Below are 18041 nucleotides of genomic sequence, written 5' to 3' on the forward strand. Positions count from 1 at the left end.
ATATAAGATATCAGATATAAAATTAAAATTCAATTTTTTTTATATGGCTTCCATAAAAAATAAAGAAAATATTAAATCAAAAGGACCATAAAAGTTTAAAGCTTTAGAACTAAGAAGCCAATCAATGTCGACACTCGAACATGATGAGTACTTGACTTGTAAAATATATACTAATTAATTAATTATTTTTTCATAGGCCCCATATTTTAAAATTTATCTTTGCATATAAATTTTAGTTTGATATTAAAATTATTTTAAAAAAAAACTAAATATGTTCTTGAAGTTAACGAGGCTATAAAAAGAAGATATTGTGGAATGCAATAGTATTATATATATATATATATATATATATATATATATATATATATATATATATATAATAACATTTAAAATATTATTTAATTTTCTCATATTTTTTTAATAAGATTATAATTTTTTTTAGTAATATTAGCAATCATTTCATTAATTATTATAAATGAGTTTAATATGTAATTTTTTAAATACGACCATGAATATTCAATGAAAATATAATTTAAGTTTTGTTATTTTCTATTATAATTTTTTTAGATTAATTTTTTTTTTAATTTCATTCAAAATATTCACATATGATTTTTAATATTTTTTTATTGAAACTTTCTTTTTAGATCACCGTAAGTCCTTTTCATTTAAAAAATATTGCTTAAAAAAACATGTTTATATTTGTACTTGCATATTCAAATTATTAAAATTGCTGAAAACTTCATTTTAGCTTCTTTTATTTTTTATTCAAAAACAAGTCATTAATAAAAAAAGACATGCTTGGGTCAAACAAAAAAATTACATTAATAAGAAAAGCATAATTTGTCTAGCAAAATATATTTTTCCTCTAGAATATAAATTATTATCTTCCATATAAATATCTATTTTAATTATAAAATAATTACATAAAAATAGATTTTGAAAACTATTTAGTTATAGCAAAAGCTAAAAGATGATGGTTTTTTCACAGTGAATTCATTGTAGATATTGTACTGTGATATTTTCATAATTCTAGTGAAACGACATAATTTTTTTCTTGTTGGAATGAGCTATATGGTTTGTCAACCACCGAACCTTTTTTTTTTTCTGGAAACAGACAATGGCATCCAAACTTATGTCTACCCAGGATGGGATGGAAGGTGAAAGAGAGGAAGTTTAAAAGGCTTGAAAAAAAAGAAGTCTGGAAAGAGATAGGGGAGGGTTATAGAGATAGAAGAGAAGGTTGAGGGAGGCAGAGATTTAGAGAGACATGGAAACGAGTTTTTGTCTTCTTAAACTTGCAAGGGAGGGAGAAAGATCAGGAGAGAGCAAGAAAAAAATATGAATGTGTGAAGATCTATTGTGGTGAAATGCATATTATATTGATCAAGCACTTTCTTTTTGAGTCTCTTTTGTTTGGAATTCTCTGGACACTAACCTGGAAACTACTTCTACACGTGAAAGTTAAGATTCTCAAGATGAAATAAGAGCTAGTATGGTATGTTTTGTATATTTATATGTTGTTGAGTTGAATATAAAATTGGGTTAATTTTTTAAGATTGTCTTGATTGGATTAAAATAGATTATCGAGTTAAATATGGATCTGGGCTGTTTTTTTAAGGTTGTTTTGATTGAGTTAAAATAGATTATTAAGTTGTAGTGTTTAATAAGTTAAAAGTTGTGTTGATTTGATATATGAAAACCTATAGATTTTAATAATTCTTTATTAGAAGGATTTGATATATTGAGCACAAGGTTTGATCTGTTGAAAGAATTGTTAAGTTCTCTGCTCATGTTTTTACTTATCTCGAGAAAAAGGTTGACCAAAGTTTGGCCCTTCACTGAATTAAGATTTCTCCTACTTTTGTTTTATGGTTTGTTGTCATATATTGCCACTGTAGGGCTGCAATTTTCGTCTTCTTCTTGTAAATGTGCTTTGGTGTTAGGCTAGCGTTCTAATTTTCTCTTGGGTTTTTGTTTGGGTGTTATGTTTTCTGGGTTTGTAGCTAAGTTCCAGATTAAGAGATTCGGACATGTTTTGTGCTCTTTTATTCTGTCTTTAAGATGATCTTATTATTTCAACCGAGAGAATGGTTTGGATTTTATTATTGAATTTCTCTTATCAATTCAAACTTTTTTCTTAGGGAATTGATTTTCTTTGATGACTTTTTAAGCAGTTTTATACCATAAAAAGGGCTTCCAAGGGACAATTTCTCTTATCAATTGTTTGGGTGTTATGTTTTCTGGGTTTGTTGCTTGTAGGGTTCTTTCTGTTGCTTAGAGCAAACAAGTTTGATTACTTCTTTTGCTGTGTTTGCTGAAGCTTTTCTTGTTTTTTCTTTCATTTTTTGTGGACACCATAGCCTCTGTTGTGTTTTTTTTTTCCTCCTTTTTTTTAACAGCTATATGTTTTACGTTGCTCTTGGAGAAAGACATCAATTTCTTGGCTTTTTTTTTCTTTCTAAAGCAGCCAAATATTCACCAAAGACTGATTTTATCATGTAATAGAGCATATTTTCATACCAATTATGGATCATTTCTTTGCATGTTTAATTTTTATGTTTGAGCTGATGAGAGAAGATGAAGCTCAGAGATATTGCCACCAGCTTATCAATATAGTGGATCATTGCCACAGCAAGGGTGTTTCTCACAGAGACCTCAAGGTACTCCGAACTTTAATCACCCTATAACATATAAAATACTATATATTTTGTTCATCCTGACCTTCATTGTTCCTTTTTTTTTAATTGGGTGTTGCAGCCATAAAATTTGCTGTTGAATACTTTTGGGAACCTTAGAATTTAGATTTTGGATTAAGTTCATTGTCCCAACAAGTTAGGGCATCAAATCCTCATCTACAAAGCCACGAGAAAGAAGGGACCGAGAGAGAAAGCCATTGAAACTTCTCCATCCAATGGTGGATGTTGGTGATTTGGGACTTATCAGGTTTCTCCAAGTGTATGGATTTTACTGCAGATGGTTTAGAGTTTCAATATATTAAAAAATAATAGATCAAACGCTAAATTTAAAAATAAGTTTTGTAGTTTCATTAAGTTTTTCACATCTTGAAAGTGAATTGAAATACCTTCTTTTTTAATCTATTGTTCCCGAAGGTCTCTATCATGGCAGGGGCATTGCTCGATTCTGTTAGATTGTTCCTTCTGATTTTCCATTTGCACTAAATTCTTTTGTGCAGGCTTTCTCTACTGTTTAATTATGGTTTGCCAGGAGATGGAAGTCACGATTCTGAGTTCTGACAGTATCCTTGTTCCGGATCCGCATTAGAAATGATAAATAGGAAGTTATTGAAGAGAAAAAACCCTAACCCTAAAATTATTAAAGGATTGAAATTCATCTGGGGAAATCAAAATTGAAATCCAATGTAGGAATACGAGAGAAGAGTGATGAACTATGAAAATGAGGTCCTGTGTGTTGGTGGGAGAGAGAGGGGGGGAGTAGGGAGAGAGAGTAGGGAGTAGGGAGAGAGTGTTTTGTTATTTTCTTTAATTTGTAATATATTATATATAAGAGAAGCAAAGTAATTTTATTCTATTTGAAATTTTAAATTGATTGAGGATATAAAATATAATTTTTTAAATTACAAAAATAATTAAATTATAGGAGGCTCCATAAAATTTTCCATTAATTTTTTTTATCATTCGAAAAACCTCACTTCAAATGAGATAATACAACAGTAAAATGAAATATTCAAATTCCACCAATTTTTTCACTTTGAAATTGGAATTGCGAATAGAAAAGTAAAATATTATTGGTGATTAAAAAATTGATTAAATTTGACAAATATTATCATCCTACCAAATTAATTAATTTAAAGTGATTTTTCAGTTAAACTTTCTATTTTTTCAATCCTGCCATAAAGCACAGGCAAGTATTATCATCCTACAAAATTAATTTAATTTAAAGTGATTTTTCAGCTAAAATTTTTAATTTTTTCAATTGTGCCATAAAACACAGGCAAGTACTGGAATGTTTGCCTACACTTAGTAATGTGTCAGATTATTATTTTTTTAATACAAAAAAAAAATTAAGACATTGCTACCTTGTGTTTTTTTTTTAAAAAAAAAATTAATCATGAATTTAAAATTCAACACATATTCAATGAAGTCTTTTTAAAATACTAAAACGATAACATATTGAATGAAATTTGTTTTTAAAATATTGAAACACGACATAATAGATTGACATAAATCAATTCAGGTTAATCATCCAAACTTACGACTTAGATCATGAGACTGCAATATCCCATAAAAAAATAAATTAAAATAAATTTTGAAACACAATTCTTAATTAACCCAATGTTAAAGGGTAAATTGATAAAAAATAATTTTTAATTAAAAACATAACACAAAAAAAACTCAAGTAAACTTGAATTAACCTATTAAATTAGTAATTTGAGTTACGCACCACACTAGATTTAAAAAGTTTGCATCAATGAGATTGATATTTATGTAATTAAATGACAATCATGCAGTGTGTATATGTGCCTATCTTTCTTGTATCAAATAACAGTTCAAAAAAAAAAAAGATAGGCACGTGGAAGTGAAATAAAAGAATAAAGTTTTTTAAATAACAAAAAGAGATATTTAAATAACAAAAGGATGAATAGCTTTTTTTAAAAGAAAGTTTAAAGGACTAAAAATATTGTAGATGCATACTCATAGGTACTATTCATTAGAAGAGTGTAATGATGTCTTCGCCCCTCTCTCAAAAAGAAACTTATAACTCGTTATCAAGGAATTAAGGTATTTTCATGTGGTGCATTAGTCCTTTTCAAATTATTTCAAAAGCATGATGAAAAGATTGAAAAGCAAAAAATGAATATTAACATTAAGGGGCAGTTTACTACTTTCAAAAAAGTTATTTTGTTATTATAATGGAAGATGAAAGACAATTTCATATCTGGCCAAACATAAAAAATAAAATAAAAATTAAAAATATAGTGAAACGATTAAAATGCTCTTAGAAACTAAAAAATTAAAATTGGCCTCAAGAGGCTTTTTTGTCTTTTCCTAAAGTCTTTTTTGATAATAACATATCAAACCAAGGAAAATTTATTATTTGGCTAAATATTAAAATAAACAAACAAAAAAGGACAAATGTAAAAAATAAAATAAAAATCACAAGTATAGTGAAATGACCAAAATGCTCTTAGAAGTTAAAAAATTAAAATTGGCCTCAAGAGGCTTTTTTTAATCTTTTCCCAAAGGTTTTTTTGATATTAACATATCAAACCAAGGGAAATTTATTATTTAGCTAAATATTAAAATAAACAAACAAAAAAGGACAAACGTACAACACCACGTAGGCACGTGGGAGGTGACATCGCACTTTGGGTGATGCATGAGGCGCTTCTGGACTTCCAAAATTGCCCTTTCATCGTGTCTTTGGAAGCTTTGTTTGTTTTCTTTTTGTTGGTGCGACACATGTCACTGATTGTGTTCCAATTTGTTACAGATGAACCTTTCTTTTTTGTTTCATTCTTTTCTCTCTCCTCCCCTGAAAATTATAGCTAAACTTTTATTGTTGTTGGTATTTTAACTTCAGTCCTTATTTTTTTTATTTCTAATTTTTTGTCATGATCCTTTTGTAGAAGTTTTATTTGTTTTCAATTTCATCCTTCAATTCCAGTTTATTAAATATTATATTTTCCAATTCAGTCCTTATTATTTTGATTTTTAATTTTTAATTTTTTCCTTGACACTTTTATAAAAGTTTTATTGGTTTTTAATTTTAATTTTTATCTAAAAAATTATTTTGTTCATTTTTTAGTTTCTAGCTTTGATAGAACATAGAGAAAATTGCTTGAAAATGGTAGGAAGAGAGAAAAAGTCACTTGAGCCACTTTTTAGTAAAGAAACTGGTCGTTTATGGTGTCAATGGGTTCCATTCAACGAGCAGAATTTAATGGTGGTGATTTTTTTCTCTAAATATCCCTGAAAAGGAGATCGAGCTCTATTAGGAGATTTTTCATTTGGTTAATTTTTATTTATTTGGTAATTTTGAGGTGTTTTAGGGTTATTAGGTGATGGTTGATTGTTATTTATAGAACTTTTGAGGTGTTTTAGATGACAATGGGTTGCAAAAATGGATTTTCAACAAAAAAAAAAAACCATTTCTCATTTCTCTCGCCACCACAGTAGTGGTTGAAATCTAGGTATATAACTCAGCGGACGACACATTGTCTATTCCTTTAAAAAAAAAATAAGAGGTGGACAACAGATCATCTACTCCTTACAAAAGAAAAAAAAGGATGGCTCAGGCGCATTAGGCTATTAAGGCCCACATATCTAAAATGGCATTTTAGATTATTTTTTTTTTCAAATTCATCATTCAAGTTGTGTTTTTGTTGAGTTTTTTTTGTTGGTTTTTGTTTTTAACTTCATCATTTGATATTTGATTTATTTTTAACTGATTTTTATATTTTGTTATCATATAATTAAATAATAGAAAATATCATTGAACCTAGTGGATTCATGACCTAAGTAAATCTAATATATTCATATCTCAATATTAAAAAAAAAGGATCATCTTCGGATATTTTTAAAAGTCAAATCATAGTAACTTTAATTTTTTTTGGTAATTTCTTTAGGATTTCTAGTTCTTGAACTTGTCAAGTCGACTAGATCATGTTGAAACAACCTCACATGATACTATTTGAACCATGAGTCTGGTAAATAGTAGAGTAAGAAATTTTCAAGTTTTATTTATTAGAATATGTTTATGTTTAATAACAAGGCTAAAAAAAAAATCTAATTTTTATACTTTTAAAAAAGCATTGTTCTAACATGCAGAGCTTGTTTGGCAGTGTGGTTGCGGATACTTTTCAAATAACTTTTCGTGCTGAAATGCATGCCAATGATGTTTTTCTTTTTTAAAAAATTATTTTTAACATCAACACATCAAAATGATTCAAAATATACAAATTATATTAAATTTTAATAAAAAATATTAAACTTTTTAAAAATATAATTTGTATCGCGTTCCCAAACAATATCGCAAAGTAACATGAGTAGTAAGTAAATAGTAATCTAGGATGTACTAAGCATATGTACCCTCCATTTTACTTTTGGGAATCTAGTAACCATCTAATTTCAAATCATTAATCGTGTACCGTAGAATAAAAGTGTGAGCAATTCCGAATCCCGATTAAGAAAGTTTTGCTCTTTTCTTTAATTTTTTAAATAATTAATCTTAAAATTAACGCATGTTTCATTTAAGAAAATGCATTTATATATATATATATATATATATATATATATATATATATATTCCACAGTTAAAACATTAAGAATTACAAAAAATTACGCATTTAAGTGGTGGTCTAATAATAAAAATTTAAATTTAAAAAGTTTGTTCTTTCTGTGGTTTCAGGTTCGAATCATATGGTTGTTTATATAATAATCACTAGAAATTTACATGAATATTAATTTTAGGACCTGTAAAATTAATTAAAATACGCGCAAACTAGCCAAACACTAATATTAAACTAAAAAAAATAGAGCATGCAGTGGTTAAGAAAAAAAAGAAAAAAAAGGAGGGAGTCAAACGAAAGCCAATCCACTAGCAGCCAAAAAAGCTGAATTAAGAAGGGTACATACACGCATGTTTTTCACGAGGTTGTAGATGAGACCATCACCATCATGAATTCTCTTATTACAACTCTCTTATTGATTTCTCAGGGAAAACTAGCGACCTCTCTAAAGATACATTCATTATTCATAGACCTTGTGCTCTGCATCACAGGTACTGACTGGCCAGTTTGCCCTCCTTCACAATGTAATTCTGTGGAGGAAATTCTTCTCCCTTGAAGTATCTGTCAAGCATGTCCTTGACTCCGGCGGCGTATCGCAACTGCGCATTTTCCATTAACGATTCGAGTTGCATTCAGCCAAAGAAGAAATTGAGTGGAGATATTTCAGGGAAAAAAAGGAGGGAGAGATTTAAGAGCCAAAAGTACCTGTCCATCTATAGTGGTTCCAGAAATATGGGGGGTCATTGCATGGTTCGGCATGTAACGCCATGGATGGTCCTTGGGAGCTGGTTGCGGATTCCAAACATCTCCACTGTAACCTGCAAATCATTTGTCGACGGAATTAGGAACACAGCAAATTGATAGTTCGTGTTATTTCAACTGAGGCCTTGGTATCCTCGTGGCTGCTCCAAGTTTCATATCTACCAGCTAAATAAATTAGATGGTTGTTTTGTTACCTCCAATCTGTCCACTAGAGCAAGCATCAACGACTGCTTGAGTGTCCATGATTGCTCCTCGGGCATTGTTAACAATAAGAACTCCTTTCTTCATCTTTGCAATCCTTTCTTTGTCAAACATCCCTCTGAAACGAAGAAGGATTGATTTGAATAATATGAAAGAAGCAAGTGAAACAAAATTCTATTGTTAGACGGCATATTTATCAACTACACACACCGTTGCGAAGCTGTCATCCCAGAGCAGGTAGGTTACAATACAATCAACATTCACTCAAATAAAGCTTATGTTTCCTTTGGTTGCATTATCGAACTCAACTCATATATATACTCGATTCAACAACACTCAGGAAAAGTGCTTTCCACGCATCATTTAAACATAGCAGGTTTGAGAAATCACAAACCCCTTGAATGGCTATGGAAAACTATACAGGAAAACTTCAATGGTTGATGCATCATGCAAACATGGGTACAATCGGATAGCATGCCTGCCAAACCATTGATGGCTTTTCCAGTATGGTCTTCCGCAGCCATTCAAGAGGTTAGAATCCAGTAAACAGAAGCCAATCAATCAGGAGCCAGTTTTAGTAGCAGAAATGAAATTAAGTATCCTTTATTTTTATGCCTGCAAGTTGATCTTGCTGTTCTCTTAGGTCATTTTCAGAAGGGGGAAAGAAGAGGTTTTAAGGACGCAAAAGATCCAAACTTCCATATTTAAATTTCATTGAAAATGATACCTTGTTTTCTCTGTAAGCGGCGTGTTGATGACAACTACGTCACATTTAGAAAGCAATGAATCAAGATCCTCCTCAAACTTTGCCCCCGTCTGTTTCTCCAATTCTGGATCCATCTTAAGCCTGTCATGATACAGTAGGTTGCAATTGAAAGGCTTCAACCTCTGGAGTAAAAGCTTTCCAATGCGTCCAGCACCAACAGTTCCCACTGTCTTTCCTTCAAGATCATAAGCTCTGTAGGCGATAGCTGCCACATTCCACTCCCCATTGATAACTTGATGATATCCAGGTAAGAAATTTCGTACAAGAATAAGGATTCTCATGAGCTCATCTTCTGCAACCGAGACGACATTGCTTCCTGTGACCTCTGCAACAGTTAACCCAGCAGCAGCTGCTGCCTTCAAATCTATATGATCAGAGCCTATTCCAGCAGTGAGAAGCAGTTGCAGATTTTTTGCCCTCTTGATCCTTTCTGCCGTTACATAGGCGGGGTGGAAAGGGGTAGTAATGAGCACATGGAGATCAGGAATATGCTTTTCAAGTTCTGTGACAATTACACAGCAAGGAGAAAAAAAAATCAGCAAACTGGCCATACTAATATTCTTGGTAATAGAAGGCACACATTCTCTAACAATAGTGTTTGTAAAAACAAACTATTTTAACAAGAAAAAAACTTGAGATTTACAAAGCATCGCAGCTATGGTAACAAGTACAGTTAATAAAAAGCATATATTCCAATCAACATTACCAATAAATCACAGCAGGGTGGACAAAAGACAGAGACATGCACCACTAAATATAAAAATACAGTAAACAAGCAATTAAAGTTGTAATTAAAGCAACTCGACAGTGATTTTCATATATCCCAAAAGAGCACACTTTATATCTTGCTCTGCCATTGGTGATCTTATGTTATCTTCTTTTGTTTGGTTCAGTCATATGCTATCTTGACATCTGTTAATGCCATCACTACGGTTAGGCTATAATATTTAACCTAATTAGTTGAGAATTAGGGAACGATTGGATTGATGACTCTGCCTTCCACCAGCCAAATGCTTACTCTCATTGAAAAGAGGGAAGCGCTTAACATCCTATATATTCAAGAATGAAGCTTGAACCAAGAAACTAGATGCTTAACAACACCAGCTTTGTAGGCTTACTTCGGTTTATGTAAAGTCAGACACGTAAAATGAGCGCACACAACGAAATAGTGTGCAAAACACACACACACTCACCAGAATCCAGTCCTTCTTTGTCATCAGTGACAATGTACTGGTGGCCTTGTGATTCCAGCCAGTCACGAATGCCCAAAGCTCCTTCCAAGGAACCCACAAAATTAGGATTCAATGAAGCATACTCATTTGCTTTGTAAAACACCCCAACAATTTTTTTGCTTTCTGCCGAAGCCTGTGAACACATGAATGAAACAATGACTTGAATATACGATACATGGCAAAGGCAGAATGGTTTATTTCATTTTTTGTTTGTTTCAATGAAATTACACTGCAAGGAATATTCAATTAGTTTTGATAAGCTGCAAGAACTAAGAATTTTACAAATTGATTTTAAGTTGGTTTTTAAACTCAAAGAAAAGTCATAGGTATATTTGGCTTAAATTTAAATCAAAAGAGACATATTCTTCAACTTGTGAAAGCCATTTGTAATTAGAATCAAATATTATTCATCTCTTGGAGAAGACACTAATATTGGTTGAGTTACAGTTCGTTGGCTTCATGGCTTATTGTTGACCTGATAATTAATTAGTGTAAACTAATATCATTAGCAACTCAACAACTGGGACCAAGTTTACAATAAACACATGTTGAACTTTGATCCATCCCCATAAGTTGGTTTGGGATCAATTTTAACCACCTCTTAGGCTTTTAATTTTGACAATTAGCTGCCTAAGTTTCGAAAGAATTTCAAGGCGACTCAGTAATTAATTGAGTTACATGGCATGGTAACGCGCCGTGCTAAGAGGGGTTTAATTATAAGACTTACGAACTTGAAGACTGAATTGAAACATTTCTGAAGTTCAGACACTAGAAACTGGCAAACAGCAATTTGTAAAAACTAAATTTAAAAGAAATTGATTCTATTTTTCCCATAATAAGTAAATATTTAGCAGCAATACTGTTGAGTTTTTCCTTGAAAAAAAAAAACTAAATATAATTTAAGAAATCATAATTAACTCCAATATTTATTTTTATAATTTTTTATTCTGTAGGGTCATATTCGTTCGGCATTAATAAAAAATTTACGAGACTAGGCTCCGGTGACAACGATGAGCATCAAAGACGAGCTGGGACAACGAATGAGAAAGAGTGTTAGGTCACGTGTCCTTGCTAACGAGTGGATAAGTGAGGCGTTACAAGTTCGTGCAACGTATAAAATAAATGGATTTTGAAATATTTATTTTACGTGTCCTTGCTAACGTGTCACGTGTCCTTGATATTCACGTATTAAAATTTAAAAATATCAAAAAAAAATATTTATTTAAAAAAAATAAAAAAAAATTCAAACGCAAAAACGGGAAAAAAACCCCACGACTTTACTCTTGCGCGTTAGGTTGGAAGTCGCCCTCTGCTTCACAGATGCATCGTAATAATTCAGTTGGAAAAAAAAGAGGAAAATATATTGATGATCATGATCAATTTTCCTCACAGATGATGGAAAAAGACTCGATCCGACTTGAGACCGTTGAATTGAAGTCAAATTTGTCAAGATTGTTTTGGAAAACAGATGAGGAGATAGAATTGAGTTGCTTACATGGAGAAGCCTAGTTGAGGAGCCAGAACTCACAGATGATGCTGGTGATGCAGACGAGAAAGCGCGAATTGCAGAGGTAGCAGCACGCTTCATGGCCATTGTTATTTTTGTTGTTATTTGAGCTGAAACCTTGAGATGTGAGGTGAAGTGGAGTAGGATGTGTATTATATAGAGGGAGAGGTCAGGGATGGGGTCGGGAGTGACGTGGCAAAGTGTTTCTTCTTCTATGCACAGAAAGAGATAATCTCGACTGGTTGTTTGATAATAGAACTCAATTTCCAACACAACTCCTTCATTTGTTTAAATTTATGAATATATATAGATTTTTTTATTATGTATTTTGAGGAATGACGTGGCAAACTTTTTCTTGTGTGAAATTTTAAAATTGATTGCTCTGTCTCGTCTGGATAAAAAAACTCAATTCCAACACAACTCTTTGATTGGTTTATATTTATAATATTTGGCTTTCCCTCGTCCCGCCCGAGGGGAAAGTGCTGTAGATTTCACGTGTTTTTTTGACAGATTGCGTGGCAAACCTTTTCTTCTCAATTGAGATGTTGTTGGAGCCTTGGAGGAGGTTGCTTTTTAAGTTTTTTTTAAAAAAAATATATTAAAATATTTTTTATTATTTTAAAATTTATTTTTAATATTAGTATAAAATTAAAAAAATAATTTTTCAAAAACACGTGACAAAAAAAAACACTCATTTCCGCCAGAGGAGGCTGCTTTTCCTCCGTTACAAATTAAAGTGTGTTTTCTTTAGCTGAGAGTTTTTGTTTTTTGTTTTTTTTATGATTTTTACATTTTCACTGTAAAAGCAAATTATTATTATGTTTATTATACATGTACTACAAGGGAACGGTCTTTTACTGCAAAACTTGCATAATTGTAAATCTTGCTGAATCTTTTACTGTGACGAGTACTGTCGTGGTGTTAAATTTGTAATTTTTTTGGTTTTTTTTAAAAATAGCATAATAGTAAATTTGATCATTTTTTACTGTAGTATTGACAAATATGTAGATATTTTTATTATTTATACATGATTTATTTATCATTATTTTTTTTATTATTATTTTTTTGTAATATTAATTTTTTACTTTTTCCTTCTTTTTTTCCTTATACTTTTTCTTGGAAAAAAATATTATTTCTTTCTTCTTATTTATCACTCTACACTTAACTTATTTATACCATTCCTTTTGTTCTCGTCTCAATTCTTTTGTAATTTTTTTTCCTTATAATTTTTTTCTGAAAAATTATTGTACAAAAACTAAGAAAATTATGTTTCAATGTAGCGATTACAACATTATTTTATTTTTTTAATTTGTTAAAAATTAGCTTGAGATCTTATATTTTTTATTAACACATATAATCTTTACTATATTTTATTACATGTAAGCATCTATTTTTTATTTGTATTTGTATTTGTATTTTTTACTCGATGTCAAAAAACACGCAAATAACACCTACACATTAATTCTTTTGTGTTAGAAAACAATTTATTTAACCTTCACATTAACACTCTTTTATTTTTACATTTATTAGCACAAAGGGTTTTTGATTTATTTAATTAAATACATACATAAGCTTTTTGATTTATAATTAGGATTTTTTTTGTAAGAACAAAAAAGTATTTAAAAAGCTTGTATATTTATTTTTTTAAAAAAAAATTATCCAACCCGATATCAAAAAACACGTCAATAGTGCATACACATTAATTTTTTTGTATTAAAAAAATTATTCTACTTGTAACGAGGTGAATCAAATAAACTCGTTTATATTATTATTTTGACATAGAAGATTTTTAATTTATTTAATTAAATATATATACAGACTTTTTTATTTATAATTATAATTTTTATAAAAAATAACATTTTAAAATTTATATTTATTTTTAAAAAAAAATTATATTTGACCCGCTTTGTCTCTCGGGTCAAATAACTTGCGCGCGCGCACTGTAGACTAGACAGAGACGGTCTAGCATTTTGGAAAAGAAAAGTCTTCAGGCAAGGCCGTCTCAAAATTGGCGTTTCTTTCTAATTTTGGGAATAAACTTCTTATTTATTTATTTTGCTTCGAGGAGACATCAAAAAGCATCTGTTAACATAAGCCTCAATTGAGTCCCACCTTCTATACCCTTTCTCGACTTAATCCTAAACCTATAAAATTTATAAACTAGGTTTCAAAACATTCTCAATCAAGGTTTTTTTTTTTTTTTTAATTAATGCCCTTCAATTTCCTTGTCAAAGTTTATTCAAATTGTTGTTGTTTTAGTGCATTTAGATTGAAAGTGTTTGTATTAATTAGTTTTTTTTGTCAATGTTTTTTCAAATAATAATCATTTTAGTGTATGAAATATATATATTAGACATGATAAACTATTGAAAGGAATTGACAAGAGAACATTGTTGAAGAGGTAAGTATTTTTCTAAGTTGTAAATAAATTAGACTAGCGAGTAAATATGTATAGTTTTTCATATCGAAACATGTTCAACATAACAATACTTCTAAGGAAAGTCTTGAGTTCATGCAGGTTTAAAAATATTATAATAGAATACTAACATGCATATTAGATATATATATCCCGACCTATAATTGATATTAATTCAAGTCCTAGTGTGCATGCTAATAATAAAAATATTTATGCTTAAATTAAAATAAAAGAGGATATTTACTTGTTGAAGCATTTTAAAGTAATAAATCTTTTATTGTTATTAAGGATGAATCATTTATTCTTTAAGATTTATTGTCCATCACTTGTGCAGCTATAATGTTTGCAATATGTCTCCCAATATTTCAACAACACAATCTTTATTTAAATACATTTCTAAACAAAGTTTTTGAACCAAAAATTACATAACTCAAATATCTCTGAATAAGTTGAACCTAAACTCTAGATCTGGGAGGAAATCAAAGTATAAAAAGAGAAGAAAACACAAAAATATGAGATGAGGAAAAGTATATAAAAATCTATAAAATATTTTTTTAAGCTTTTCTTTCACCCTACTTTTTTACAATGAATTTTAAAAGTTAAAAAACTAATTCACATCATTCAACCTTTTAATCAGCTATCATAAATAAAAAAATTAAACATGAATATAGTGGTCATAAATTTGATTTTTGTTCTTTTATATAAAATGCTTTTAAAAAAAATTGTTAACATTCTTGGGCTGAACAAGACAAATAATGGATTGGAATAAATAGTTCTATCTTTGTTTTCTAAAAGTTTTGGTGCTATTTAAACCAAATTTTAACCTTTTAAATACCCACTTTATAAATACTAAATATTAAAAAAAATTATTTATTTACAATGTGAGATGGAGTTTCTTAAAGGGTTTTGGATTTCACCAAAATATCCAAACCAAGGTTTATTTGATATTAAATTTTTATTTACTCACAATTTATTTAAATTATTTTATTGTTCTATGTTAAATATCATAGGTTGAAAATTAAATTTCAACCTTAAAAATGAGTGAAAAGTACGTGACCTAATTAACAAATTTTATAGGTTTATGATGTATTTAAAAATGAGTTTACAAGATTGAGACCAATCCAGGTTTCCCGTTAAAAAAAAAAAAAAAGCCTAACCAATTTCTTCACTGTCACATACTATTTTTTTTTTAAAAAAAAAATGGACCCATAAACCGCATCCTAACTTGATGGTAAGAGCCTCCACCAAGGGTGCTTGTTATTGAACCATGATTTAATGAATTTTAAAATAAACATAAACGATTAATGTGGTATTCTCTCACATTAAGATTTTGTTTGGCATTATAATTTAATTGTATTTTTTAAAAAAAATTGAGTTTTTTTTATTTTTTTATTTTTAGATTTTTTTGATATTTTTACAATGTTTTAATGTATTAATATAAAATTAAAATTTAATAAATAAAATATATCATTTTAATATATCTTCAAATAAAACAAACTAATAAAAAAATAATAGTTAGAGTATGCGCCACATGTTTTCATGTGTAAGAAAAGATCAAGTGAAAAAAATCACGTGTTTGATTGATCTGGATTGATTTTATATCCATGTTTACTTAATATATTCATAAAATATAGATATTTAAATACAAATCAGTGATATTAGTATTTTTTTTATCATCAAAATTACATAAATATAAATCTTGAAAGTAAAAATTTATATCCGCTTCATTACTCTGTAAACACATTTAGCAAGTGTTGTCCGAAAGAAGCATACATATATTGTGGCATTCGAAATGCCTTACTACGTGTCAATGCTACTCCTTTGGGTGGATTGCAGGTGGCTCTCGAGGGAGGATGATGTACAATTTGGTCCCTTATTTCCTGGTAGAGTTTTAATTTAGTTCTTGGAAAAGGTTAGATTCAAAGCTTATTGTATTCTTAAAATTTCAATCAATTTCTTATACATTATCCAAACTAAAGTGCCATACAATGAGGATTACTGGCTATTGTGTCAAATTAAACACCTTATAGCTGACTGTCAATCTGTTTAAGAAAATAAAGATAACATATATAAAGAGATTTCTCTAATTATATAGCAACATTCAGATATAGGTACTGTGAAATTAGATATGGACGGAAGCTCTCTTGGAACCCAGGCCGAATTGGCTCTAGAGGGTCTCATCAAGAATTGTTATGGTAATTGGATGGTGGGCTTCACGAGTTTTGCAAATTATGACTATAACTAGCTTCCAGAAATTTTAGCTCTAAAGCATGGTTTGTTAGTTGCTTGGAATTGAGGTTTTAGAAAAGTCCTTTATAACTCAGACTCTTGTAATAGTTATTATGTATATCATATAACTTTTAGTTAGAGAGTGGAAGGTCATTTTTCATTACACGCTAAGAGAAGCTAACTCTTGTGTAGATTTTCTTGTCAAGATAAGAGTACAGCAGATGGTGGAGTTTTATATTTGGGATTCTCTTTTCGGGATTTTCTCATCTTCTATTTATTGATTTTATTGGTGCTGGTAGTGTAGGGAGGCTAGTTTGTTCTTCTTTTCTTTCCATTGTACCAAAAAAAAAAAACAGGTAGATTGAAGATTGGGTGCTCAGATAAAAAATCAATCAAAGATTTGGTACCAAATTTACAATTTTCTCATGTATCGTGGCCACAAGAACTGTTCTTGTTTTGACCCTTGAAGGAAAGCAAAAAACTGACCGCTGTTTTTGACGGCGGGTTTAAAAATTTACTAGGAAGTCAACTTTCTTTTGATTTTTCACTTTTGAAAACACGGTTAGGCCACGGGATTTTATTAGAGGAAAGGCCACGCCCCATTCCCCCAAGGTAAACTCACACAGTTAGTTGCCGTAGCCATTAGATTGCGACTGAGAACTCAACTGTTTAAGATGGTTCTAAGAATAATTTTTTAGTGATCGATCCATCCTCGAAGCTTCAGATTACACAAGTAGTAAGCAGGCGAGATTCGTCAGAAGCATTTCACAGAAGCATATACTTTAAGGAAACCTGGTGCTAACTTTATATTTTTGACTGCATAGCGACTTTCTATGCGCCAGAGATTCATCAGAAGCATTTCACAGAAGCATATACTCTATGGAAACCGGGTGCTGACTTGTGTTTTTGACTTTCCATGCGCCCATCAACCTACATATAAATGAGCACAAAGCCTACTCCTTCATCAACATCAATCTAGTTCCCTAAAGCTTCTCTTTATTTATCACGGTTTAAAAACCTTCTATAGTTCTAGTTCGCAAAAGATCAAAATGAGTGTGGAGATCTTGGACGGTGCCACCATTGTCAACTTTCTGGAGGACGAGGAAGCATTCAACGCGTCGATATGTGATCGCTTTGCCCACCTTGACTCTAACAATGACGGCAAGCTTTCGTACGAGGAGATGTTGAAGGAGCTGCAGGGTTTGAGGGTAATGGAAACCCACTTTGGAGTAGATGTGGAAACAGACCCGGATGAGCGTGTCCAGGTCTATGATTCTCTGTTCGTCCAATTTGATCATGACTTGAATGGGACAGTGGACTTAGAGGAGTTCAAGGCGGAGACCAAGCAGATGATGCTAGCCATGGCTAGTGGGATGGGTTTCTTGCCTGTTCAGATGGTGCTGGAAGAAGACAGTTTCTTGAAGAAAGCTGTGGAGTGGGAGTCTGCTAAGCTGGTTGCTTCATATTCTTCATAACCTAATTAATTCCACATCCATTACCTTATGTAAGACTCGTTAATTTGTCTTCGTTCTCTCTTTTTTTCTCCCAATGTATTCCAAGGTTAATTTTGCCACCGCAATTTTTTTTCTCCTCACAAGTGTAGTGGCAAAGAAAATAAATGAGATGCTCTGTTTTTGCTGAAGGTGGTAAGTATCTTA

General features: G+C 30.6%; 2 protein-coding genes and 1 long non-coding RNA gene across 4 annotated transcripts; 2 read left to right on the forward strand and 1 right to left on the reverse strand.

Moving 5' to 3' along the window:
* Positions 1 to 1025: 1025 nt before the first annotated feature.
* Positions 1026 to 3147, forward strand: LOC133682207 (uncharacterized). The gene is made up of 2 exons (XR_009836633.1): positions 1026 to 2660; positions 2758 to 3147. It is a non-coding gene; the product is annotated as an uncharacterized LOC133682207 (long non-coding RNA).
* A 4412-nt stretch (positions 3148 to 7559) lies between these two features.
* Positions 7560 to 12017, reverse strand: LOC133682876 (formate dehydrogenase 1, mitochondrial). 2 transcript variants are annotated; one of them, XM_062106420.1, is made up of 6 exons: positions 11760 to 12017; positions 10193 to 10364; positions 8961 to 9501; positions 8227 to 8351; positions 7976 to 8088; positions 7560 to 7869 (listed from the first exon to the last, which is right to left on the reverse strand). In XM_062106420.1, exons 1-6 carry the CDS (start codon positions 11823 to 11825, stop codon positions 7756 to 7758), a joined length of 1131 nt encoding a protein of 376 aa, XP_061962404.1. In that variant the 5' UTR covers positions 11826 to 12017; the 3' UTR covers positions 7560 to 7755. The 2 variants fall into 2 exon arrangements, with proteins under 2 accessions (XP_061962404.1, XP_061962403.1); XM_062106419.1 differs by having other exon boundaries at positions 11727 to 12017.
* Positions 12018 to 17026: 5009 nt separating this feature from the next.
* Positions 17027 to 18025, forward strand: LOC133682826 (uncharacterized). The gene has a single exon (XM_062106357.1). It carries the CDS (start codon positions 17433 to 17435, stop codon positions 17856 to 17858), a length of 426 nt encoding a protein of 141 aa, XP_061962341.1. The 5' UTR covers positions 17027 to 17432; the 3' UTR covers positions 17859 to 18025.
* Positions 18026 to 18041: the final 16 nt, after the last annotated feature.

Source organism: Populus nigra, chromosome 2 (genome assembly GCF_951802175.1).
Source record: "Populus nigra chromosome 2, ddPopNigr1.1, whole genome shotgun sequence".
NCBI classification, from domain to species: Eukaryota; Viridiplantae; Streptophyta; class Magnoliopsida; order Malpighiales; family Salicaceae; genus Populus; species Populus nigra.